The 25,605-nt window shown below is 37.8% G+C and overlaps 1 protein-coding gene across 4 annotated transcripts in view; it reads right to left on the reverse strand.

The window, feature by feature from the left end:
• The window catches only part of FRY (FRY microtubule binding protein), a 247,907-nt gene that overhangs the window by 3,570 nt on the left and 218,732 nt on the right, over positions 1-25,605 (reverse strand). For 3 of the 4 annotated variants that reach the window (XM_055802396.1, XM_027792033.2, XM_055802395.1), the window contains 9 exons: positions 23,203-23,403; positions 22,620-22,781; positions 18,911-19,074; positions 17,340-17,529; positions 10,946-11,095; positions 9,989-10,087; positions 9,367-9,450; positions 3,484-3,501; positions 481-591 (listed from right to left, as the gene is read on the reverse strand). In XM_055802396.1, coding sequence (XP_055658371.1) covers positions 481-591; positions 3,484-3,501; positions 9,367-9,450; positions 9,989-10,087; positions 10,946-11,095; positions 17,340-17,529; positions 18,911-19,074; positions 22,620-22,781; positions 23,203-23,403 — 1,179 coding nt within the window. The remainder of the gene's footprint in view (positions 1-480; positions 592-3,483; positions 3,502-9,366; positions 9,451-9,988; positions 10,088-10,945; positions 11,096-17,339; positions 17,530-18,910; positions 19,075-22,619; positions 22,782-23,202; positions 23,404-25,605) is intronic. The other variant, XM_005241167.4, reaches the window with a different exon arrangement.

Genomic DNA, 25,605 nt, shown 5'->3' on the forward strand with positions numbered 1-25,605 from the left:
GGCAGTACACTTGCAGTCAAAATACAAAGTAGTTCTACTTTACACATCTTTACTTGCTCAGGTAAGACAGGACACAAAACCATTTAATAGCTGTTTGTCAAAAACTGCTGCTGATGTTTCTAGTATAATGCACACACAATGGAGACAGTTTATATGGCTGGAAATTACAATACATTAGTCCAGCAAAACCCTTAATTTTGCATCCATATTAAGATTAATTTACCAAATTATTTGGTTATTGCCATGCTAACAAGTGCTCGTGGTCTAAGCATCTCCATAAAGTTCAGATAAAATCAGTCATGATCTAGGAAAAGGCTATTTTCTGCATGTGTGAAGAAGGCTCATTGTCCCTAAAATTAAAGCCTCATATAAAATAAAATTAAATCACTTGCAGATTGTTCATACAGTGTGAGCCTTCCCTACGTGTACAGTGTATGAGTGAAGTTAAGATTTCATATATCATACTGGTTTGTTACGTACCTCTGGCATGGAACTGACTTCATGCACTTGTCCGATGAGTTTACAGTAGGACTGAAAAAGCAACAGCAGCTGGAAGTGCAGTTTATATAATCTCTGACACAGTTCCAATTGCTAAGGGAAGATTTCCAGCAGAAAAACAATTAATACAGATCAGCGAGTTGGGATAATTTTCAATAACTAATAAAATACATTGAGATAGTTCAGTTCTCGAAAACCATTATTTTACTGAAGTACGATCATGTGCTATTTCAGAAAACAAGTAATGTTCTTTTTTCTACAGGTAAGTCACACAAAACATTGAAAATCAAAATTATAATGGCTAGCTCTCACATAGCACACGTCAGCATCAATCTCAAAGCAGTTTATACAGGTTAGCTTCACTGTCTGCAGTTTGCAGCTGGAAAGCAGAGGCAGAATACGGGGGGAATTGCTGCACAGAACATAAAACTCTTTAAAACTTCAGAAATGGTCAAAGACCTCTTCTGAGAGGGTGAAAATCCAAGATAGAAGCAATGAAGTAGTTGTCCAAGAGGGTCAAAGCTCCGGCCTGCTTCTCTGAGGAAGAGAGGCAATAAATCCAGCCAGGAGTGGGAAGGGGGAAATGCCAGCTCTGCAACTTAAACCTCAGCTCATGGATTTTCCACCACCTTAAAGAAACCATACAACAGATGGATGGAGTTCAATGTGTAAGAGGGCATCTGGCTTCTACAATTTATTCTCCCAGATTAAGCAGATACTGTTCTATGAATATTAACTGGTTTCCTCCAGCATAACGTGCAGCACCACGCAAAAGGTGTCAGACACACTGAAATAACATGCAATGGGCACATCTGCCAGAGAAGTCAAGTTAATATGCTTATAGTTCTGGTTCTTATCAGATAGTTCTTATCAGGAAGGGGAATCTCCTGGTTCCACAGCTGGATCACAGTGGGGAAGGGAGGAATATTTAATCTTTGGCAAATTACAGAAGAAATGAAAATTCTGCAAGTAGAAGTCAGGAGGCCTCCTGAACCTTTGGCAGGAAAGCCTTACAGACTTCAAACCATATTTGATTTGTTTTCTCTTACAGATACAGTGACCAAGGCTGGGCTCCATGATCTTTCCATTTGCTTGAAGGAACCAGAGCAGAGTTCCATGCCAAACATGGCAGAAAAGAAGCAGCAGCTATTAATGTCTTTGCTTCCTTACAGCACTTCATATACGCTTAGCTACCAGCACGTACTTCAGCTGTTTGCTGAACAGGGCTCTGCAAATGCCAGCACAAATACTAATAAAAAGTACTTTAAAAATATTGTAAATGTTAACTTGACTGAAGTGTTTATTTACATATGGTTCAATATTTAAGCACCAGGGTTTTTATTAATAAGCCAAAATGAGAACCATATTCTTAGTGTTCCAGTTCCCCAGATTTCTGTACCAACGGGACAAGGCTGAGGGGCCAAGGTCGAAAGAGATGTTCGTTGGCAAATTTCATCTTTGTTCGTCAGGGAAGGGTGGACACCAACTACCCATCCACCAACAGCCAGCCAAGGGCACTGCCAAAATCAGGCAGAGCCAGCCTCTCCTCCTGGAGGAGGTTTCTGGCGGAGAGCGGGAGCAGGAGGAGCTTGCCAAGGCAGCGGGTGCCAGCCTGGCCAGGCTCACCCTGCTGAAGGCCACGCAGACAGGGCTGCTTGTTCCGCCGCGGCAGCAGAGTTCAGCACTGTAAATCTGCCCGGTCTGAGCTCTCTGCTTCTAGTATCTGAGGCGGGCTGCTCAATGTTTGTTACTGGTGAGCAGGGTCAGAGTGTTCCTGCCCCAAACGGAAGGGAGGAATCCCACCAGACCTATGCCGCAGTGAAGACCCAGAGGAGCTGAAGGAAGGCCCAGCAGATCCGTGGTGGGGAAAAAAGGGAGGGAACAGGTGTACGACCTGCTAGGCCAGAACTGACTTGTGGCCAAGAGAATGAAAAGGCAGGGCATGAGGGACACTGCCTGTCCAATAAACCTGCCCAGAGGCCACTCTCTGTAACTGAGGTCATGCAGCACTGCCAGGCTTGCATCTGTGTGGCTAACCCCTCTTCTCCCAGAATAAAGGGTGGCTGTTTAGATACAACCTCTTGGAAATAGCTCTGTCTTCTGTGGTCAGGCATGTCACGGGCTGGCTGGCCCCCCAGCCAGCGGAGGTGCTAACCCACCAGCCGCAGCACCAGCCAGGGGGCACACGCTTGCTCCTGGTCCAGTTTGGGTCACTGGTAGGGACACAGCTTGAGGCTCTCCAGTTGGGATCAAGTTCACTCTATTCACATTTTGGAGAACTGGCAACACTACAGAGCAGTTACATACATGTATACTTGAAGTTCAGGGAGTTAAAAATTAATTGAAAACAAGGGCAGGGCATAACAGTTAAAAAAAATGAAAATCTCACGATAGCTTGGCACATAACACATGATTATTTTTTTTAGTCTTTGGGGAATAGTAACTCAGTTTAATTCTTCTGGCTGCTAACCTGAATGAAGACAAACTAAGGTCAAATCGAAGACTCAAGTTTGCCTCACTCAGTATTTAGCTACCACATCAAGTAACGCAATTTTTATTCTTCCTGAGTAAGTGTTAGAAACCGATAGTGGTGAAGCTATTCATCACGATATAAACAAAATCTATTTGAAACAAAACTGTCAACTATATATTGTAGTTTTTCATTAGGACAATTCAAAAATTCTGAGTTTTAAAATAACAAAACCTTTTATCTTCCACTTCAGCATATCATATACATTCAAAGGCTTGACTTCTTAAAAAAATATGTAGAAGACCATTTAAAACAGCATATGAAGGTGTCAAAATTTTTGGACAGTATTTTTAGATTTCACAAAACACAGCTTAGTAAATTATTTTAATCACTGCATGTATTCTACAGGAAAATTATAACGAAAAAGGAAAACATGCTTAGAAGTAAAACAGTAAAATTGGGGTGTATTAGTCCATCTACAGATGGACAAAGAATATGAAAGAACTTCAACTTACTGCAAGAGATTCCATTTGCTACACAGCAAGCATGGCACAGGAGAAAAGGAAAGGAAAGAAAGTATAGTGTCAGTGTAATGCATGCAATAGGAAGCACAGCCCATCTTTAACAGCATAACTTGTCAGCAGTATTAGCAATGCTTGCCTCAACCTGATAACTGGTTGGAAATACCACATACAACATGCACAGCATTCTTATTAAAATCAAGCTTTAATTCTAATGGTAAATTCCAATCTAGATATCCTCAGTTAGATTTTCAGATTTATTAGTTTTGATTTATCCCACTCAGTAGCTCAGGAACTTACAGTGAAATTATGTTAGAAAACTCTTGAAATAATACTTTTATGTAAATTTGCTTTCTTTGTTATTAAAAAGAGCTCATATTGCAAAGTACTCAAAAAAATTAGGCACAGTGTTCAAATGAGGAACAGAACTGAACTCTGTTATTTATGAATACTTCTACTTTTAGATGTAATAGATGTAATGAAATTTCTGGGTAAGCTTTTTGACTGCTGGGTTTATCACTTGGCACATTACAATGGAAACATTTTGCATGTAACTTCTAAGTTATTACTATCATAAAAAAAATAAATCCATGGAAAATACTAGTTCGGTTTCACTACATGGCAGTGCCACAAGCTGAGACAGCTTTGTATTCCTTCCTCTCACCAGTAATAATTCACTGATTCATAATTCTGGAGTTATTACAATGTCAGCGTTAAGTCCTGTTGCAACAGTAATAAAAGTTCTAATTGATCTACATTAGCATTTCAAAGTTTAGGTGACTAACTTCTTAAAAAAAATTTACCTCTGTTCTTTGCTGAGGACTGACATTTTCACGCTGTGTACGTCTAATGCAGCTTTCCTTATTTTATATATATTACATTCTCATGGTATTTTAGATGAACAGAGTCATCATGTAAATGCCATAACTAACAAACACAATGACATCTGCCCAGTTACAGCCTGATGTCTGTGCATATATGCACATGGTGTTAATAAACATTTTGAATTTTTGTTAAAGTTATTTACCTTACCATCAATACAAAAGCAGCAAACACAGATATGTGAAATAATGCTAACTTTGTATAGCCTAATGAAATATTTCCATCTGTCTTCTTTCCATGGGCCTTACTATTAAAAAATATATGAAAAGTATTGTCCCAAATCCTGAACTACTCTTCTATAAAACCATGACAATCTAAGCTTTAAGCTCTTGTGATGATTAACTTTATGCCTTTACTATTGCTTGAATAGTTTTTTTCTTTTATTTAGTACCTTGAAAAAAAACCTTTGTATCTTAGCTTCCACACAGTTCACATAAATTAAGCTTTGTAAAGCTAAATTCAAACTAAGAAGAGGACAAGAGCAGACAGATCACTGTGCTCTAGTAAACTCACAGGTGTGCTGACTTGTGTTTTTTAAATCTTGTTTGCTGCCGTCTCAAGCACCTCTGAAGTTTAGTGTGCCACTGAGTCTCATTGTGACTTTCAAAAATATTGGAATCCACACATAATTTCTAATTTGCCATGGAATTTACTTTAAAGAAGTGGTGGGGGTGGGTGGGTGGGGAGCAGCAAATAAGTGAATTCCATGGGGTTTTTTTTTTCCAGAAAACTGTCTTTGTACTGCTTCCAAAAAAATGGGGTGGGGCAGAGGTTTCACATTACATGAAAAAACCTTCTTCATGGACATAAAATACACTGGATATAAAATCTTCCTAAACTACTGATGCTCAACTCCATATTGCTCTACAATTTCATGACTGTAACTTACCTTCCTCTTTTTCAGCATAAAATTAAATATTCCTTGGAAGTTGAAAAGACACTAATTATGGGACTAGGTGACATTTCTTTTAGTCCCCAGCAGCAAGGGCTCAGGTGGAATGATCCTAGCCTTCACTCTTCTCAATTTCTAGTTTAATTCCTATAGTAAGGGAAGTGTTGTTTTAGGTTAGTCGATAGACGCTACGCAGTTAGTGGTTTCGGCAGCTGAAAATACCAGAAGTTTAGAGTATTTGGATCACTTGCACAGTCCTTTATGCAGCTAGTAAATGCTGCACGTAAGAAGGACACTCACCCTAGCAGCAAGCAACACTCTGATTTAGTTTTTTATTGAGACAGAGAATTACTGTTCTGTACTATCAGCAGACGAGGAAGACAGCAAAGCACTGATCTTTAGATCATGGGCCTTCTTACTTCTTTCAAGGAATCATTTTTACATACTGAAAAGAGATGAGAGTTACACAATTACTTCTCAAGACATTAACACTTCACTGGCAACACAGTCTTCAGTCATTTATTGGCACAGGAGAGTCCCACTGTAAGCAAGTAACTGCTGCATGTAAGGGGTTTTAATTCTAAGTGCATTTTTTCAGGTATTCTATTTGACTTGATATGCCAGCAGACAAAAGCTTTTCCCACAATCTAAGAAAGTGTGTATACATATAAAAATTTGTATATCAGAGTGGGAAAAAAAAGAGATACAGCATATGCTGTGCATTCTTAAATACCCACTGGACTTGAAGGATAGTAGAAACTGTTCTGTCTGGAGAGAGCTAAAACACAGCTGTGTTCCTCCTTTAGAAAAGCTGCCTACCCAGGCTAATTTTACCTCATTGTCAATCCATGGATGGATTTGTCAAACAGCAGTCAGATAACTGATTACTGATTATTAAGAATTTCTGTTTTAACAATGAGACTCACTGTGCCTTGAGCTTTACTGTAACTCAACTCCAGATGACTATGGTCCCAGGAGGTGCGCACCTCCAGCCTTGTTGGTGGCCTAGAGTAATTGAACCTTTAGCCACCGGGAAAGTCATAGCAACAAGTACATTCTGGATTTTGGGGGCAAATTTTTATGGGGTGCAGCATGTTTTAAACATCCATTAACAGTCTGAGTTTGCAAAGCCCACATCCATTAGCTTGTGGTGAGCTTTGGGATGAGCAAGTTTTAAGAAAGGTGTATAGTGACTTCAGACTTAGAGAGTAAACTGAATGTCTCATTAGGCTATAAAAGCTTATTTGAATCAGCAGTGCTAATTGACAAGGAAAATAGGATCTTCCACTTATCACTTTTCCAGAAAAAAAATTCAAACAAAACCAGTCTTTGACTGGACTGAAAAAATCCCTGTGTAGTAAGGTTGAAGATAGTACCGATAGCTGTACTTATCTAAGACTGTTACACCTGGACAGACAATATAGTAGTAGGTGCAGTTATCTTTTGTCTATAAATTGACTCCTATGTGCTTGAGACTCTCTTGCTCAATGTAGCATCAAAGCTTACAAACCACAGACACATCCAAACCATGTAATCTGTTGCAAGAATAACAGAGGGGTGGGAGAAGACATTCTGGGACATTAAGCTTTTACCCGATTTCAGAAAAGTTGCTAGCACTAGCAGCTGACCTAGACAACTTTTATTTCAAGCTTCTTTAATGTCAGAATAAGCAATTTTTGCTTTTGTCCATTTTCAGTAACTGTAACAATGGTCAACAAATTATGTGCAATTATTTTGAAATAAGATCTGATTAAAGAAACCAGTGCCAAGTTAGTTACCAGCATCAGCAGGCATTTGTGATGCAACTGCTTGTGCTAATGTTGAATTTGGTCTGTCTCATCTGTAGAGGGGACTATAACAGCTTTTTACCAGGTGAGGAGCCCTGAGAATCTATGATTTCTGCCTTCTGTAGAGCAAGGTGTTGTTTTTAATTCCTTACAATTATTTCTGAAAGTTTTCCAGAAGTAGCCTGGGTTTGTGCTTAGCTAAGCATTTTTTTTTAGGCCAGAAGTTTTCAGCAGAATTTCAGGCCCTAGTCTAGACCTCAATGAGTTTAGTATTTTAGGCTGGCTCCCTTGTGAGTACCACTGTAAGACAGATCTTTTTACCTACAATTATTAGATTCTTTAGCCTTTCAGGTTGAGAGAGAAGAGGAGAGGAAAGATAAGAAAACAAATACTTGCCAGTCTAGGAGTAATTTTTTCTTGTCCCTTCCTAATACATTTCCTTAGTTTCCCTGGACTCTTCCTCCCATTACACTTCTGTTGAATAAACAGATTGTTCCTTTGGGAAGAGCTGCTTCAATTGACAGGTAAATGAGAAGGGGAAGAAAAGAAATATGCCTGTTGATCAAAGACCTACCATCCTGTCAACTTCCAAGGAATAATGCATTTCAGGCTGAAGGAACAATGCTGGGGAGAAACCAGGGATTTTTGAAGGAGTGAGAAACCCTTCTTTTCAGTCTGTTTGACTGGCAGTTAAAAATACTAATCCTGGCTTCACAAAACACACATTTAATTCTGAAAGAGAGAACACCTAGTTAAAAAAACGACACAAGTGGAACATGACATTTTCTAACTATTAGATGCATTTAAGGCCAGCTATATGAGCTCAGTTCACAGTTCATTCCTTCTCAGCATTCTTTCTCTACTTTTTCAAAAAAGAAACAATGTAGATGACCTGGAAGATGTGTGATCCTCCATCCCATTCTACAGGTTTCCAAAAGAAGGATGAAGAGCATTAAGTTAAGCTGTATACAGCAAAATATGTAACACTGCAGCCACAAGCCACTGTGTTGTCCATCAGTGTGAAGAGAAAGCCCATGCACGTTCCAACAGCTGCACCTCCCTACGTATACTTTATCTCCCTTCACAAGAGGTAGTAGCATGTATTCTAGGTCTCTCTTTTTTAGATTTGAGAATCAGTCACTTGTAACTTCCCTGTACACCTTTACAATTACAAAGGAGACAGCATCTTATTTAAAAGCATTGGAAGGTATCTGTAGCTTTTGTTGGTGCCAGTGCCAGATGGGGGAAGATGTAACAGGTTTCACACTGCTTTTGATTGCAGCCAGAGGACTTACTAGCAAATTAGATTTGCTAATAAGGTCAAGGAAGCCAAAAATGCAGGAATGGCGAAGGACTTGCATTTCTTGGGAAATGGCATTAAAAAATAAAAATCAAGGGAGTTCAAAGACAGGAAGACAAATACATAGAGGTTGGGAAAGAGGTTAAGATAGAAGAAAATAAAGTGAATTGGGGGAGAAGACAGACAAACTGAAACCAACATAAGAATAAAACAAGGTATTTGAAAAAAAATGTTACAACAGGCAACTGTGTGTTCTGAAAAGATCGTCATTATCTTTTATAGGTTAAAAGTACATGGAAAGAGGAGATGCCACTTTTTTCTACATGCTGCTTCCCAATTTTGGCTAATTCTTTCCACTATCCTCTTTTTTCCTTCCCTCCATTCTTTTTCCTCCAAGAGGAAAAAATCCACAAAATAACATCTCTCAGTTCATTCTATACAACTCAGATACCAGCTTTTTCCTATATTTAGTATATCAAGTAACAGGAATGCCTGCTGATGGTGCTGATTTCTGATAAGATTGTTTCTTAACTGGAATCAACACACTGAAAATATATATATTTATGTGTATGTGTGTGTGTATATATGCACATGTAAGTGTATTTCAACCAGGCAAGTCTGGCTGTTGGACAGACCCAGTCTGTAACAGCTGTAGATAAAATGGGTGTAATGTGGAAACACAGTACACCAGGAATGATTTTCAGAGACACTGTGCTGTGGGAAACTGCTGCTGCAACATCTTTGCAAGAGGAAGACTATACACAACCCAGGCAGGGTTAGCTGTGCTTCCTCGTCTAGACTAGGAAGGCAGAAGTATTTCCTCTGAATACTTCCCATTTCCTGTGGACAGGACTGAGGCAACAACAATACCTTCAAGCCTTAAGAGTGAAAACTGGGTTATGCCCAAGTCTAGCAGAGAGACAAGAAGGAAGTACAGCAGGCTCTTGTGGGTCCAAGAACAAGATATATCACACGTGTCACTTCACAGGAAAGAAGTAATACTGCTCATTCATTACCTTCTCTTCTGAGTCCCCTGGCTGGCAGGTGATAACTCCATCTCGTGAGCCCCCAGCAAACGTTGCTTTGCAGTTTGCAAGCCACTGTTTTCAGAGAGAAATTAAAAGAAGATATGAATAAGACCTATAGTTTGATTTGAAGAAAGGTAAGCAGTATTTTAGTTTCATAGCACGTAAACAAATAAAAATTTGCAATTGCACTTTTTGTTCACACAGACTGTGACAAATTGCTTTGACTGTAATTTAAAAAGTGTATTCCTGATTTGAATCAATGCAAAATACAGTTTATTACATTCTTTACTCAAGTACAAACTTCCTTCCTTTGTAAACAAGATCAAGTATTTGAAATGCATAAACCAAGAAAATTAATTGACTACTGAAAGTTAGAAAAGAGAAGACCAGAAATATTCAAGATGCCAATGTTTTTAAAATTAAGGGATAAAACACCTACTTTTTAGTTCTGGTTCATATGTTCAGGAAGTAACATTTAATGAATCTAGTATCTGAAACATGTTTTTCTACTGAGTATTAGTTTAAACAGATCTGAGTGTATCTGCAGTCCCTTGACACAGCATAAGTGTACACATATACAAAACCAAGAACATAACATAATCCAGCATACCGAGAGCGTTGCTTCTTTCCTGTTGTTGTATGTGTCCAGGTACTCCTGCAGTTCTAAAACACTGAACTTCAGCTTTTCAAGAAGGCCACAAGAGAGCAGCTGGAGAAATGAAATCAAAAGGTCTAGTAAATGTCACTACAAAAGAATAAAAATATTCACAGAGTAGAAAGTATAGTAAAGATCTTGCAAAAGAATACTTAGCTTTACAGACACTAATACTGAAAAATATTTCTATTTATGCAAAAATACACATAAATAGAATACTATACTGAAAAGTCGAGCAAAAGTTGCACCTACAGTAATGTGGAATTGAAACAGTGTTTGTGTTTAACAGGTTTGCAGAGGACTTCCCTTAAATAAAATACTGCACAAAGTTTAACTAGTTGATCTCCACAGCTCTCTGATGATGTAAGGCACAGCTCTCCCACAGTCACAGCAGTGGGCCCAAGATTACACTTTGCAAGTTGCTACCTCTACAGTTTTGTGTGAGGCCACACCGTCCTGATGCTGTTGGATGAACATGGGGCAGAATGAAAGCAATGGGAAGGGCCATCTCATTCATTCCCTAATATATATTTTTATCATCCAGCTCATATCACAGTTGACTCAAATGAAACCATTAAATCTATTATTATCTTTCATGCTGAACTATGTAAAAAACAGCTTTTCCATTTGTGGAGCCAACTGCGTCTGGTAGGCACCTGTTTTATATTGGGCTTTGGTGCACAGGCTGAAAACATCAGAACCTATGATTCTGTATCGCCCATCTGCCAGTACTTATCTAATAATATAATTCAGAAAATTAGTGGAAATATGGTTAACAACAAGAGATAAAAACTAGAGGTAGGAGGTGAGTACCTTTTTGACATATCTGTTCAGGACCTGCTCAAAAGTGAAACTGCCAGTAAAATAACACACTGCAATGCAGCACATGCCTTTTGAAAGGAATATACTCACTGTTTCTGCATCTACAAAAAGGGTGGGGCATTCTGAACATGATGTTAACATCTGAGAAGACCTCACAAACTTGGAGCCTATTCCTCGTAGGTTGTCTCCCAAGTAACTAGCTGCATCACAGGTTAGGAAGCAGAATCTTTTCTGAATATTCTGCAACACAAAATACGGTTTATTACCTTCTTTACTCAATTACAAGCTTCTTTCCTCTGTAAACAAATGGCATGCTTTTTTTCCTTCAGATAATAACGTGCAAAAGAGAACATCTCCCTGTGGAGAACTGAATGACAAGGATACTGAGTAATAGTTACTATGCTGGAGACAGTGTACAGCTGGGCAGCTGTGAAACTAATTATAGAATTCATAAGAATCTACTGCTGAAATACATTCTTTCTTGTAAAGATGATTCAGTCTTTATAAAGCCTTTTACCCACAGGTAGCTTTTATTCTTGGCTGTACAGAGTTAACAGAGTTGATCAGCACATTACTTTTTCTGCCCATTCCGGGCATTGTTTTGTTAGTATTCCATGTCAAGTGGCTAATCAGATAATATAATGGACATGCTAATGCCAAACAGCAGCATGGAAAAATCAGAAAAAACCTTTTGTTTTCCTCTGTGGGAAAAAACTTCTTACTAAAACTTTTCTGCTGCTTGGTAGGACTCCAGAAATACTGCATTGCATCCGGGAATTATTATTCTCAGAAGACTTTTTTGATGTTTTGAGTCCTAAACCAGCCTAGTCTTCCAGAAACATTCTAGTGTTGAAACTTTCTTTTCAGTGGCTAATACGTAAAGTGAATAATAAATAAAAATAATATATTAGTCTTTCAGGAACTGAAATAATGATATCGATAAATACACAGCAGGTTTCACTGCCAAAATATACCTCACTAAGGCCAACTGCTCAGCAGGTGGGAGTAACATGAAAATATTTTTAAAAATAAAAGTATGCAACATTTTTACATGATTGTAATAGGCATTTCTCTGAGAAACATAAGTTAGGGTGTGTATCACCGTAAGCATGCCTCACTGGAGAGAAGTGCTTCCTAAATACCAATCTGGATGACAGACATATAAATAGCCTGTTACCACTCCTACACCAGAGCACTGAAGTTAAGTACCTAAAATCAGGTATGCTGAATTCAGACTTTATTGACAATGGAATCTGCTGGATTGAATGATTTTTTTATTTAAAAGCTACATAAGCCCTCATGTTGTAGGTAGGGTATACACTACCAATAATTGATAAACTGGTTAAAGAGAAACTGCCTTTACAGACTAATCTCATAACTGCTTATTAGTGAATCTCTCTCTAAAGCATCTGAGCACAGTTAAGATTGGATAGATTCATACTTGTCTTACCATACGTTTCTACCATCTTACTTCAACACAGACACAAAGCACTATGCATGTCACTCAGCACATGGTTTAGATTCTCTGCTGCACCGAGTCTGCAGCAGAGGCAAGAGGCTCTTCTTACTAACTACCACCAAAATGATTATTTTTATGAGTAACTAGCAGAATCATCTGACTCATAGGCCTTGGCGACAGTTGGGAGATTTACTGCTACGATGTCTTCTGAAAAGAAAGATACAGTCTAAGTCTTAGTGAAATTGTTGCTATAGATCTCTAGAAAGAGATCTAGATTTGATCCTAACCAACAGAAAAGAGCTAGCTGAGACTGTAAAAGTGGAAGGAAATTTAGAAAGACAGATTATGGAACAGAATCCAAGAGATGCTGGTTGAAAGGGACCTCTGGAGAACATCTGATCCAGCCTTCAACTTGAAATGGGACTATTGCCAACACTAGATCAGGCCAGCCATGGCTTTGTCTACCTGAGTCTTGAAAGCTCCAAGGTCAGAGCTTCCTCAGGCTCTGTGGGCAATCTGTTTAGGTGCTGCAGTGACCTCCCAGGGAAAAGTAATTGAGTTTATGAAACCAAGGCAGTGGAGAGACAGATTACAGAAATAATACAACCAACTTCAGTGCATTCAGAATTTGCAGGAAGGAGCCATTAAATAACTTCACAGGGAAAGGAGATAATGAGAGGTAGCCATTCCTTTAGGAAAAAAAATTAAAAAGAGGGCAGAAGCACATGCTGCACCAAAGATAGAAAATATATCAAGACATACATCTGTCTATAATCACAAATATTAACTCAGGCAAATACTCATGCAAAAAAGAACAGAAAGTGAAACCGTGTTAAATTACTAACTTGGGTACAAAAAATAGCATGGCAATGTAAGCACAAAAATCAGAGAGGGAGATGCCAAATAAACTAGTAAGAGAAAGAGAGAATGTCAGCAAGTAAACTAGAAATAATTAAGAGAAAGGCCAAGGAATCATAATGGAGAGAAACAGCTGCTAACAGATGCTGTTGAAAAGACTGATGTGTTTAATGCCTTCTTTTGCATTATTGCTCCCAGAAAAGGCATCTGTGTACAGGTAACAATGAGACAGGTGAGAACAGATTTTGCTAGTAATGGCTTGGATATTTCTACATCTTTGCAGGTAAGAGAAATTCATGCTATGATAGTTATAATACTGGGTAAAGAGTTCTAAAAGCCATAACAAATATCTTTGAGAACTCAAAGTACACAGGGTACTGCAAAAAACTTGAGGAAAGTAATTATCTCAAAAAACCAAGAGCAAAAGAGTTAAACACAAAGTTCAGGAAGTGGGGGAACATGCAAGAGATGAATAATAGGCAATACAGATTTGGTCAGAATGAATCATATCAAACTAATTAATTTTCATGAAAGGCTAAAATTTTCTGTTAGGAGGAGAAGCAGTTGGTATATTAAATGTTAATTCATTTACTACCTTAGAAACAAGGCAGAAAAAAACCAGTCTAGAGGTAACTAGGTGTGCAAAACCATATTCTGGAGTTAATTATCAGCAGCTCACACTCCAATTGGAAAGATAAATTGAGTAGGATTCCACTGGAGACTATCTGAGGCACTAACAAAGTCATTATGAAAATACTGAGTAATGGAATATGCAACATGCTTATTAAATGCATGGACAGTTGAGCTGCAGGGTCTGGCAACTCCTTGGAAGCCAGAATTAGAATTCAGACTGATCTTGATACACTGGAAAAGCAGTGAAGGGAAAAGAAAGAAGGACAAAGTTGTACACCTAGGACGAAACAATCCACAAAGCACATTCAGGATGGAGAATAACCAGGAAGGCAGAATTTTTTAAAACAAGATCTGCATACTAGACCAGGTTACAAGTGGGAAATAATTAACTGTATTCTACCGTACAGCAGATAGCAGACGGAAGTTTTTAAACAGGAATACCTTCTGCAAAATAGGCGATCATCTTATAGTCATTGCTAGTAAGAACTTATTTAGGCTGAAACACAGAACCTGCTCTTGCTTCTCAAGTAATACACAGACTAACCGAAGACAGCCCATACCAACTAGTGAGAAGTTGAGAAAACACGACTTATGAGGAAGGCTGAAAGAACTGAAGTTAAGAAAAATTTGGGGTAGGTGAAATCGTGGTAGTGGTCTTCAAATATAAGCAGCAACTGCAAAGAAGAGAAGTACCACTGCGTATAGAGCAAGAAGCCATGGACATAAAACACAGAAAGAGAAGCTTTCAAGTGATAAGGGGTAGTCCATTTCAAGCATCCAACTACCTTGCCTGGGAATGCTGCGGAGTTCCATCTGCACCTAAAGGTTAAGCACAGTCTAGAGGAAATAGTTAAGAAACATTTGACCAGAATGGAAGTTATAGTTGATCCTGTCCTGGGCAAGACAAGGAACATGAACTCTTCAGGTCCCTTCCAGCACACGTCTACTCATGTATTTTAACAGTTCTGGTTTATTTTATGAAAATAACTTCCTCAAAGCATTTCAGTCACGGCTTCATCAAAAGCTGACCAGTGTACTGTCTAGATTCAAGAAAACATTTTCTTCCTTTACTGCTTTCATTTTCAGATATTCATAAAAGCATCAATCTACAACTAAGAAGATAACAGTCTTGAAGAGTGTTTTAAAATATTAAAATGTGAAAGAACGAGAGACTGTACTTTGGTATCTATGTATAGTACTTAATTGCATATATTTATTTTGCAATTATATGGACTAGCATTTCTATAATAAGTTACTATCTCAGCTATGTCATTCTGGGTGCAGACTACAGTGTCTGAAATCTTTCAAGCAAGATCTGAATGCAGTATCTACTTTATGACATGGGACTACTGTAAATAATGCCAACTGCCAGCATATTAGAAATACATATATGCCTGTATATAGTTGCTGTGCTTTATGTCACTGTAAATAACAACAAAATAGTCTCAGAATATTTTCTTCTTAACCTCACATTTCCTGTACTGGTAAGAGGACTTTTCATAACAAAAGGGCGCAATTGTGGAAACTACTTGCTAGCTCTCAAATCTACTTCTTTTGGAACTTGCTGGCCTGCTGGAAGACATTTGATTCCATGGAATACAAAGAGGAAGCCGTAAATATAATTCAGAGACCTCTGAGCTATGACTTGTTTATATCAAAAGCACTTAAATAATTTCAGGAATTTTAAACAAGTTTAGTGTGTTGTGGGCAAACAGCCAAGAAGATACCATTAACATGATGCAGGCTGAAATGTAGGTGCCCTGGAAACTGCACTTCTTTCACTTCACCAAGTATTTAGTTGACAAGCTCCTCCAAACAAGGATTTTGTTTCACAGTTAAATATTTTGGCAGCACTTTGCATTGCAAGCCTAGCACACATTGGGCTTATTTCTGAAACTTCCTGTTGGTGAGGGTCAAATGTCTTTTAAGCTAGCGGATGAATAGCAAAGTTTGATGGTGCAACCAAAACACAATTCCAGACAAGCTGGGATCTTACAAAAAAAATCTGGGAAAATAATACTACTATGTTTCAACCCTGAAGAGAACAAAGCTATTTTTATTAACTAAAAATATGGCTGTGACTCCAGCTAGAAAATTCTGGTTTGTTGATACTATTACCGTCTTTGATTTATTTTTTTTTTTCACCACTGTTATTCAAGTTTTGCTGTTACTAACATTTTTTTTGAGACCAGTATCGTATCTTTCTCCTTCAGTATCAACTGAAGAAAATGAGTAGGCTATCTTCTGAATATAGGGCAAGAACATCACCAAAGGTAGTGTCTGCATGCCATGTTTTAGAGTTAAAAAGGTACTTTACAGGTAATGTTTAGGTATTGCGTTACACAGCATCATTGATTTAGTTTTCAGAAGTGTGACACCAGTTCCTTTTCACCTCTTCAAAGAGAACAAATAGAACAAATAGCTCTCAGAACACTTAAACAGGGCTATTAACCTCTAGGACATAACAAAAGCTGAAATACACATCATGAAGAAAAACAGGACTAATTTTCAAAACTGAACTGTCATGCACTCAAGTCAGTACCGTTTTTTTCCTTCCAAACAGTTCTTTATCAGTGTTTAAAAGAAAGTAAGGCACCCATCTTTACAGTGGTGTAAGGTTTAAAGCAAGAAACTCTGTAGCTAGAGAAGATGTGCAATTAACTCCAGTGGGGCAAACAGGATGGAGAAGAGAATCTTATTGAGTGATGCTTCTTTCTTATAAGGATAATCTTAAAGATATGAAAAGATCTTAGGATTTTATATTTATTAGTGGGGTGCCCATTGCTAATAAAAAATTGTATACCCTGAGATCATGGGTACTTAAATTCTACATGAAGTTGCCTGGCTGCTGTGTACATCGCTGCAGCATGCTAAACATCCTGCAGCTGCCTCATATAAAGCAAGAGAAACAATTAAAAAAGGCTTTAAAACTAATTACAGGTAGAAACAGTCATTCCTTAGAGCAGCTTTTACATTTGACTCCTTTTTTTTTCCCTATCTTTTTGCAAGAGTCTTATCTTTGTGAGCATACAGTGTTAGAAATGGGAAAGGTATTTCTAGTCTTCAGACTCAGGCTGTGGAATTTATATTACATGATGGCAGCTGGATATTTCTGTTCAGATGATTAGGTACACAATATTTAATACAGTTGACATTTACATGGGCATGGTCAGATTTCAACAGTTTGAGATGAAAGAACAGATTAACAATGGTTTGAGATGAAATGGCTCTTTCCTGTCTCTTGCCGTTATTTTTTCAGGCTGTTTGTAAAGTACTGAAGAAAGTACTCTTTAAAGTGGATCCATATTTTATAACATTATCCCCAAACCTTCAAGTATGAGATACATACTGGTTTTATGACAAAACTGGTCCTAGAAGACAGTTCTGCAGGAAAACCTAGTACAGTAATTCTGCAGCATGCAAAATTACAATAGTTATATACCTAGCAGTTCATTACTGGTACTACCATAAAGAACCATCCTAACAGCCGCAATCTAAACATTTTGATTTTGCATCTTAAACTTATTTCCTCACCTTAAACAGGGAAGAGAACACATGAAATGTATAAACTGCACAGGAACCATCGGAGTCACACATGAGCTGGTTGATATGACTACGCCAGGCTTCTTCTGCATCATCACATGCTGCTGGCTGAAATGCAGCAAGGATGGCAGAAAAAAACGGTGAGGGAGGAGGGGAAGCATTTCGATCAACATCTCCAAAACTAAAGGAGAGAAAAAAATATAACAAGCCTGTGATGAAAGAAGAATACCAAGAAAGTGGCAGATAAATTACTCTGTAACAGAGATATAATCACAGGACAAATTACAGCACCTTTCTAAAAATATTAATGGACTTTCAGATTACTTTTGAAGGATGGCAAAATGTTGGCTACAATGCAAACCCCCTCCAAATCAGAATCCTTATCTTCAGGCCATTAGCATCTCAGAATACTTGAATCGTTTTATCCCACGATTGTTCAGAGGAAGAAGGCTGAAACTTCACAGGAGGATGAAGGCCATGAAGAAAACCTCTTTTAGCAAAACTTGGTCTTAGTAATGTAGAGCAGAAATACTGAGAACAATCTCACCGAGTACCGACATTATATATACTGACCTGTTTGGTTAGCATCTCAGAATACTTGAATCGTTTTATCCTACGATTGTTCAGAGGAAGAAGGCTGAAACTTCACAGGAGGATGAAGGCCATGAAGAAAACCTCTTTTAGCAAAACTTGGTTTTAGTAATGTAGAGCAGAAATACTGAGAACAATCTCACCGAGTACCGACATTATATATACTGACCTGTTTGGTTTCCCCCCAAGGGAATGGATTGGAGAAGACCCATCCCTTCTCCACACTGTTCTTAGGACAGAGCATTATTCTGGCACTCCACAGTCAGTGAAACAGGCTGACTACCATTTTTAAAGGGCACTAAGCTACTTGATCTTGTGTGTTATCCTTTGGGACGGAGAAATAACTTTCTATGGCTCCCAAGAACAGGAACTGTGGTTCTGAAACATGTGGCACACAGACAGGGAGCGAGCGTCTTTATATATCCTAATTCTTTCCATAAATATGGGCTAATTGTAGTCTACTCAGCATCCAAAATCTGCAAGAGCTCCATAAGGCATGGAAAAATCTTGATGCCTTGTTGCAACATATACTGGGGTCCAGCCACACTCGCCAGCAGCCTCAAGAGTATACAGATGGGATTTTTGACAATATTGTGACTTCCTTATGACCCGTAAGAAATCAGAAAGATTAATGCATGGCTGATCTGCTGAACAGCTAACTAAGGAGTATTTCCAATACTGTGAATCTTTAAAAATCCTTTTTTTTCTTTTTGATTAGATATATTACATCTATAATGACTAACTGCACAGATGTATATAAAAAACCGTATCTTGTTCTTCCTAGAAGATCTTGGGGTTTTTTTTGAGTTGTGTGATAAATATGCAGGTAATTAGGTAATTGTCTTCTCACTGCTCTAAACTTAGGAAAATTTTGTAACTCCTGTGGGCAAAACAGCCATTCCATTAACTTGTTACCACTTTGCCGTACAGTGTAAAACAATAAAAGAACTTGCATGAATAATAGCAAGTACCTAGCAAGAGCAAATTGTTCCAGCCTGTCAACTTTCTCTTCAGTCTCTGTCATATCCAGACTAAGGCTATCACTGCATTCGAACACTCCAGGGAGTTCATTTGTAGACCCCGAAAGATCATCCTCATGGACTGCTGGATCTTGTTCTTCATGTACAGTTTCAACCTAGGGGAGTGAATGATGATGTCTTAGAAAAACAGCAAATTAGTAAGTTAATTCCACTAATAAATAGAAAGCATTTAATGAAAAAATCCACCTGACAATGTTAAATTGCACAGATAAAAAGCCACAGATCATAAATTACATGCATCAAGTTATACTTCTTCAAAAATACTGTATTTGCTTAACTTATTTTCTTGGATCAGTATTATTTTTAAGGCATTTTTTCAACTTGATTTGTCTAGAGAAGAATTTCAGATTTCAATGCATTTGGCAACATAGCAAGGAGTATTTTTTCAGGAAAAACAATAGCATTCTTGTTACTGTCAGGCTGTCCTTGTCACTTATCACTTTGTAGTGTCCAAGAGTGTATTAAAGCCTCTTAAAATTGAAAACTATCACTGTCTGAAAGACTCTGTACATGTTTTGAATTGATAATTATTTTTAGCATGTAATTTACATAATAACTTCCATTCAAGAGGAATCCAAAGGATTCTACAGGCCATTAAAAGGATTATGTTTCAATTATTTCCTTCCTTTTTCATCCACTAGCACCTAAAGGTTTTGATTTCTTTTTGAAATTTTCCAGTTTCTCTTGCATTTTTAGTCTGAACAAATTTTGTTTCAGTTTTAATCTTTTAGCTTTTGTCTGTATGATCCACAGCATCCTGCAAAGCAGTTCTTGTAGGGATGACTGCAGTGGGTAGCTCAAACTCTATCTTTTTGGGGGGGGCGTATCTTGTAAGGTGTGAGTTTATGCACACAGGTACATGTGCATGTACATGTGTTGGGAGCTGCTAGGGAGGGAAATCTGTGGCAAGTGGAATTAAAAGAGAAAAGTGTCCCTCTGCAGCTCACAGACCTGCTTGGATCCTACCGATAAATTCTGTCGATTTGTACTTCTAAAACTTAAACAAGACTCATATCACAAAGGACAGCATCAGAAATTAAGTAGGAGAAAGGTTTTTTTATTTGTTGTTTCCTAGGTGAAAGGGACAGGAATATTCCTGAGTTCAGGGTGGATGAAATGAATCAGGGTAGAAACTATGTTGAAAAGAGAAAGCTATATGGTTAAATCACCAGAATAGGAATCAGAGCAGCTGACAAGAAGCATAAATGTTTCATGCTTCTTCAAGAAGTAGTTAGTATCAACTACTTTCAAATATGAACTATTATCTTGAAAGAACCATCGGTTTGTTCACTGCAATGATGGTATTTGTATAAATAAAACACATTTTGATGTGATAGGGTAAGCGAGGAAAAAGGAGGAAGCAAACACCTCCCAGTCACTGGACTACAATATGATGCCCAAAAAGAAAAAAAAAAGTTACCTCCAAATATTCATGCAGGATTGGAGTACACTTCCAGAAACTGTTCATTTTAGATAACTTGAAAAATATATAAAATAGCATCATCTGAATCTTAGTATCCCTCATAGCATTATCCATCACTGCCTTTGAATCCCTTATAAATACTACCTTAATTATTGTGATGACTATCTTTACCAGCCATTAACAATAATACCTGGATTTTGGCACTGAAACATTTGAGAAGAGGCTTAATCAGTCTGTTGCTCTCATTCACTGCATCTACTTAAAAGTTGAAGTGGTGTTTAGTTTGCTTATAATGTGACAACTGAACATTTTTGAACAGCCCTGAAGTAGTAACAAGAATTTTCCTCTGCATTGCTGACATATCATCAGCTGTCTGAAAATAAGAACTCAGAGGAAAAGAGAAACAGGAAAGAGTTCAGTTTTTCTATTATAAATTAAGTAAAAACCATTTAGGTATAAGTTTCAAGTTTTCTGTCTAAAAATTTGATTACTTCTTCCTTTAAGTAAATATAAACCCAGGCATTTTAACTTTGTTTCTACTGACTCAAATTTGTTTTCAGTAAAAATACAGAAGCATAAATACCAGAAGAAAATATCTTTGATGCAAAGAACACTAAGAAGGCATTCTGTATAAAGCTTATAAATTCAAACATGTCTGTAACACTTGTAAATCCCTGTCAACTTGGGTTATGTATTTCACCAATATCAATCCTGTACCAGGACTAGCTGAATTTGCCTGTCAGTCCCAAAAGAGACTGCTGTGATTTTACATTTTTTACTTATTTACTTTTTCCAAAGCTTTTATTTTTTGATGAACACTGGCACATGGGTATTGTGACATGAAAGGAATTTTCACACTAAAGATTCTAAGACCCCAGGCAAATATGAAACTCATGTACTATCATTTGCAAGTCTTCATATACATACAGACCAACAGCTGCTGCAGCTTGATGCATGAAACTAGCCACCACCTGCAAACACATCTGTTCTGACTGCAGCTTCCTGAACTGAAATTCAGCCAACTTCTGCTGCTTATGCTTGTTACGTGGTAACCTGTCTACCGACAGTTGTTTTGACAAAACATCATGAGTTTACCTTTTCCACAGCCATTATTTTGAGAGGTTCCCCTCCTTTCCTATCCTTACCAACGTTTCTGTCCTCTGGTCCCTTATTCCTCCTGGGGAAGTTTCTGACACAAAAAAGCTGTTCAATATTCAGGACAATTCCAACCTCCTTTTCTATGTCCTCTTCACTAGAAGTTTCCATTACTTCTGTTATATGCAGTGCTAGCAGTACTGTATCAATTTTTTGTATGACTGCATTCAGAGGGGACCAAGGGTAAGAACTGGCCAATGATTACACAAGGCATGCTCTTCCCCTACTCCATTCTCTTACACTGCCTTTTCTGCAGAAGCTACCCGATCTAGACATGACAGAGAAAGCTTTACTGGTAAGGCAACAGGGTCATAAAACCACTAACCTCTCTCCCACACCCCATCCCAGTTTATATTTCTGGAGAGACATTGAGAAAAGTAGGTTCATCTGATCTCCCACGAAAAAGTATTATCAAAGAGAAAATAAAGAAGCCATCCCAAAGTTGATAATAATTTACCAACCTTACTCTATGTGCATCTTCTGATACAACTGTGTGAAATCAACTGTGCTGAACATGGTTGTTGTAGCCTTGCAAATCCTGCCCCCTCTGCCACCCCAAGATGGCTTAGTATTGTGGTAATGAATTTAAAATTTCTGAGTGTCTGCCAAAATGCAAGAACTGAATCCAGTGCACACAACTGCACAATAGGTTCCCACATACAAAATATCTCAGAGAATACATGCGTACACCCACCACATGAGCTGGCATATCATTCTTTTAAATCAGCATGAAGAGCAAAAGAATATTCCCGTAGGGTTGTAACTTGTAACCAGTTCATGAATTTGTCTTCCAATCAGCTTGTAGTATCTTGGTGTATATGTAGTGCAATATACTTCAGAAACGATAAATAAAATCTTTCAATGGAGGAAGTGTAAGTAGAAAGGAAAGGGTATGAATGTGCAGGAACATATGAATATATTGTACTATGCCACTACATACAGGAAATCAGAATGTACTTTCACAGACCAAATGCTTAGTGAAAATGTAAGTAAACTAAACTTGTTGTAAAAGTGTTATGTAAAATACAGTCCAGTTGGAACAGAAAGTAAAAATGTATTCACCTTGGATCCTTCAGACACTTGGAGATTATTCACATCAGGCAAAGACACATCAAAGCTGGACGTTCCTATATTAAAATGATGAGGGTCTGCTGAGGTTGCATCACATGATGTAGAAAGCGAGTCAATATGATTTGTATCCTCAGATGGGGAAAGATTTATAATCTGTTTAAAAGACAACAAAAGCATAGAACTGAGTATATAGCTACCCTACCACACACATTTTATGAACATGCAAAGCAGACATTTTCCTAAAGGGTAGTGATGGTGGCTTTCTTAGTTTGCACATGAACATTTTTTCAATCATAATTGATTTTTCTGTCATAAAAATTGCATGCAAGCATCCCAGAAGAGAACAATGAAAACCTGACTCAGTTTACCAAACTGAACTGGAGTCTTGCCCTTAAGTATTAGATACATCAGAAAGATTTACTACTGGCCAATTGTGCAAAACTGTCACCTAGTTTTTGTGTGCCACCCCCCAATTTCAGCTGGTTAGATTGCACCTGGATGAGAAGAAACTTAAAGCCCAGGTTATTTAAAAACACAATCCTATCTTTTCTTAAATAGCAAGTTTGCAACTTACTAGGTCTGAGTTCTCCAAGATTTGGCTGGTGGTCAGGTCCTCCTCCTCTGATGACTCATCGGAGTCCTCGTGGTTCATTTTGTTCAGGCTGGGTGTGCTTCCTGAGAGCTGGCTCTCTTCCAGCAGCTGCATGTCACACTTGTCCAGGCTATCCAGGGACCGTCTGCGTACTCCCCAGTTGAAGTTGTCCATGCTCTCACCCTGAAATCAGATACAGGGTCAGCTTCCTTGATTTGAAACTCATCATATACAAATAATTAGATCAAAGTTAGCTCAAAAAATGTTTTGATGTAAAAATATAATACAAACTTCATATAAGCATTATTTTGTTTGTTCACCTGGAGAAAAGAGCAGAAGCATGGAAATGACAGTTAAATGAAGATTCAGTCTTTTCAGTATTAGGTGTTTTTCATGCATTTGCTGATTTAAGAATTTGTTTTTGTAAGTCCATACAGACACACACCTAAATACTGGTAGAGCAATGACAGGCAAAAAAAAAGTTTGGAAGCAATTTTAAGGGATTCTTCCATGATGTTTAGAAGTATTAGGAGCACAGTTCATAACAATGGTTCAATTGCAAAACATATGTTAAGGATTTTAGGATCTTCGCATTATGTACATAACCATAATGATGAGTAGATTTGAATGAACCCTTCATTACACACAAAATGTAATAGCCAAAGAAGCACACTTCTTTAAACTTTTATTCTAGGCCCATATTGCTTATTTTTGTTACTTGAATTTATTTGATTTATTTTAAACTATACTTTGAGAATAACCCGATTAGCATTGCCTGAGATTTCACATTTAAAACAGAACAAAGTCAAATGGACCAAACATTTTATATTGACTTTCAGTTCTGATCCCACATGCAGTTTCATAAAGCCAAGTGCATTAAGCAAATCGTGTAACTATTTGTTAGGCTTGTGAACCGATACAAAGAGCATTTGATTTCCTCCATGTATAAAAATGACAATTAGTTTTCCACTGTTTTTCCATTTGTTTACTTTATGTATTTTCCAGTGGACTGTTTTCTCTAATTGCATTAATTCTCTTGCTCCCTTCTTCAAGTCTAGTCAGGTTCCTCTCCTGCAAATGCAGGAGTGTGTCCACAGCTGCTCCTGTAATGGAACCACAGAGGCCAAAGGGGCCTTACACAGCATCAAGGGTCTACCCAGAAGCATCCAGTTGCAGTTTTGGGTACTTTATCTAGGTGAAAGCCCTCAACCTTACATCAACAGGGGAAGGAGGTTTATAAAGAAAATGTTTCTTTTTAAGGCTCAGGGCTGACTGTTTAAAACAAGATTCTACAAGATGGCACACTTAAACAAGCAAACCAACTGCTGAAAATGCAAGTTAACAGTAATCCTTTAAATACAAATTTGACAAAAAATATAGTTCTGCCTAAAAAAATCAGAATTATTATTATTATCAAATCAGTGACTGTATCTCCTGGGCTTATGCAGATTAAAATTATGTGCAATCATAGAGAAAGAATTCAGTAAGGTCCCTTAAGCAGATTTGTAATTTTAAACACTTGAGTACTCTCCATTCAAGATTACTCAGTCATTTACTGAACAGGGACCAAAGTGCATAAAGTGCAATTAATTCAATGGCAATCTTACCTCCTTAACAATAAAAAAGAATTGCACAAATAGATCTTATTTTGCATTATTGCCCTTTAATGCAATGGACTGTGGAATATGATTAGAAAGAGGAAAAGTTCAGTTTTATGACACTAAGCTCAACATTCATGAACAAATATGAGGAAAAAAGAAAAAAAATATTTTTTTAGGAAAAAGACAAGGCAAGAATTGTAATCCACAAGAACATTTAGAACTAAGCAATGCACTATATTCAACAGCAAATGAACATGACATTGCTATGAAGGTTGAGACATTATTGGAAGAACCCTGAGTTTTCATTCTGGGACTGGGATCATATGGTAGTTTTGTGCAGGAAGAGAACAGAACACATTTAAGATTTAAAAAACCAGGTCTCTCTAAATCATAACAATGACTGTTCAGTTCCCAGCTATTTATTTTAACAAATCCTTTGGCTGTCCATCTTCCCCCACAAAGGCTGGAGGACACATGCAGCAATGAGACATCCTCCACAAACACATCAGTTACTGAAGTAACAAATAACAAAATGACATAAATAAGCAAGCAAGCAAAGATGACTGTCATCACACCCTGATCCTCATGATGCCTAGTACAGCCACCAGCAAACTTTGCAGCCAGTGTCTATGGGAATATTTCTTGTTGCAGTTTCATTCTGGGATGTCTTAAAGAAAGAAGCCAGCAAGAAGAAGGAAAAAGGGACACTTCCAGGGCATGCAGGTAAAAGTGGGAGTGAATTAAAAGTGACGGGGTAAGAGATATGAAATACTGTATAACCCAA

The sequence above is a fragment of the Falco peregrinus genome, chromosome 4 (genome assembly GCF_023634155.1).
Source record: "Falco peregrinus isolate bFalPer1 chromosome 4, bFalPer1.pri, whole genome shotgun sequence".
In the NCBI taxonomy this organism is placed as follows: Eukaryota; Metazoa; Chordata; class Aves; order Falconiformes; family Falconidae; genus Falco; species Falco peregrinus.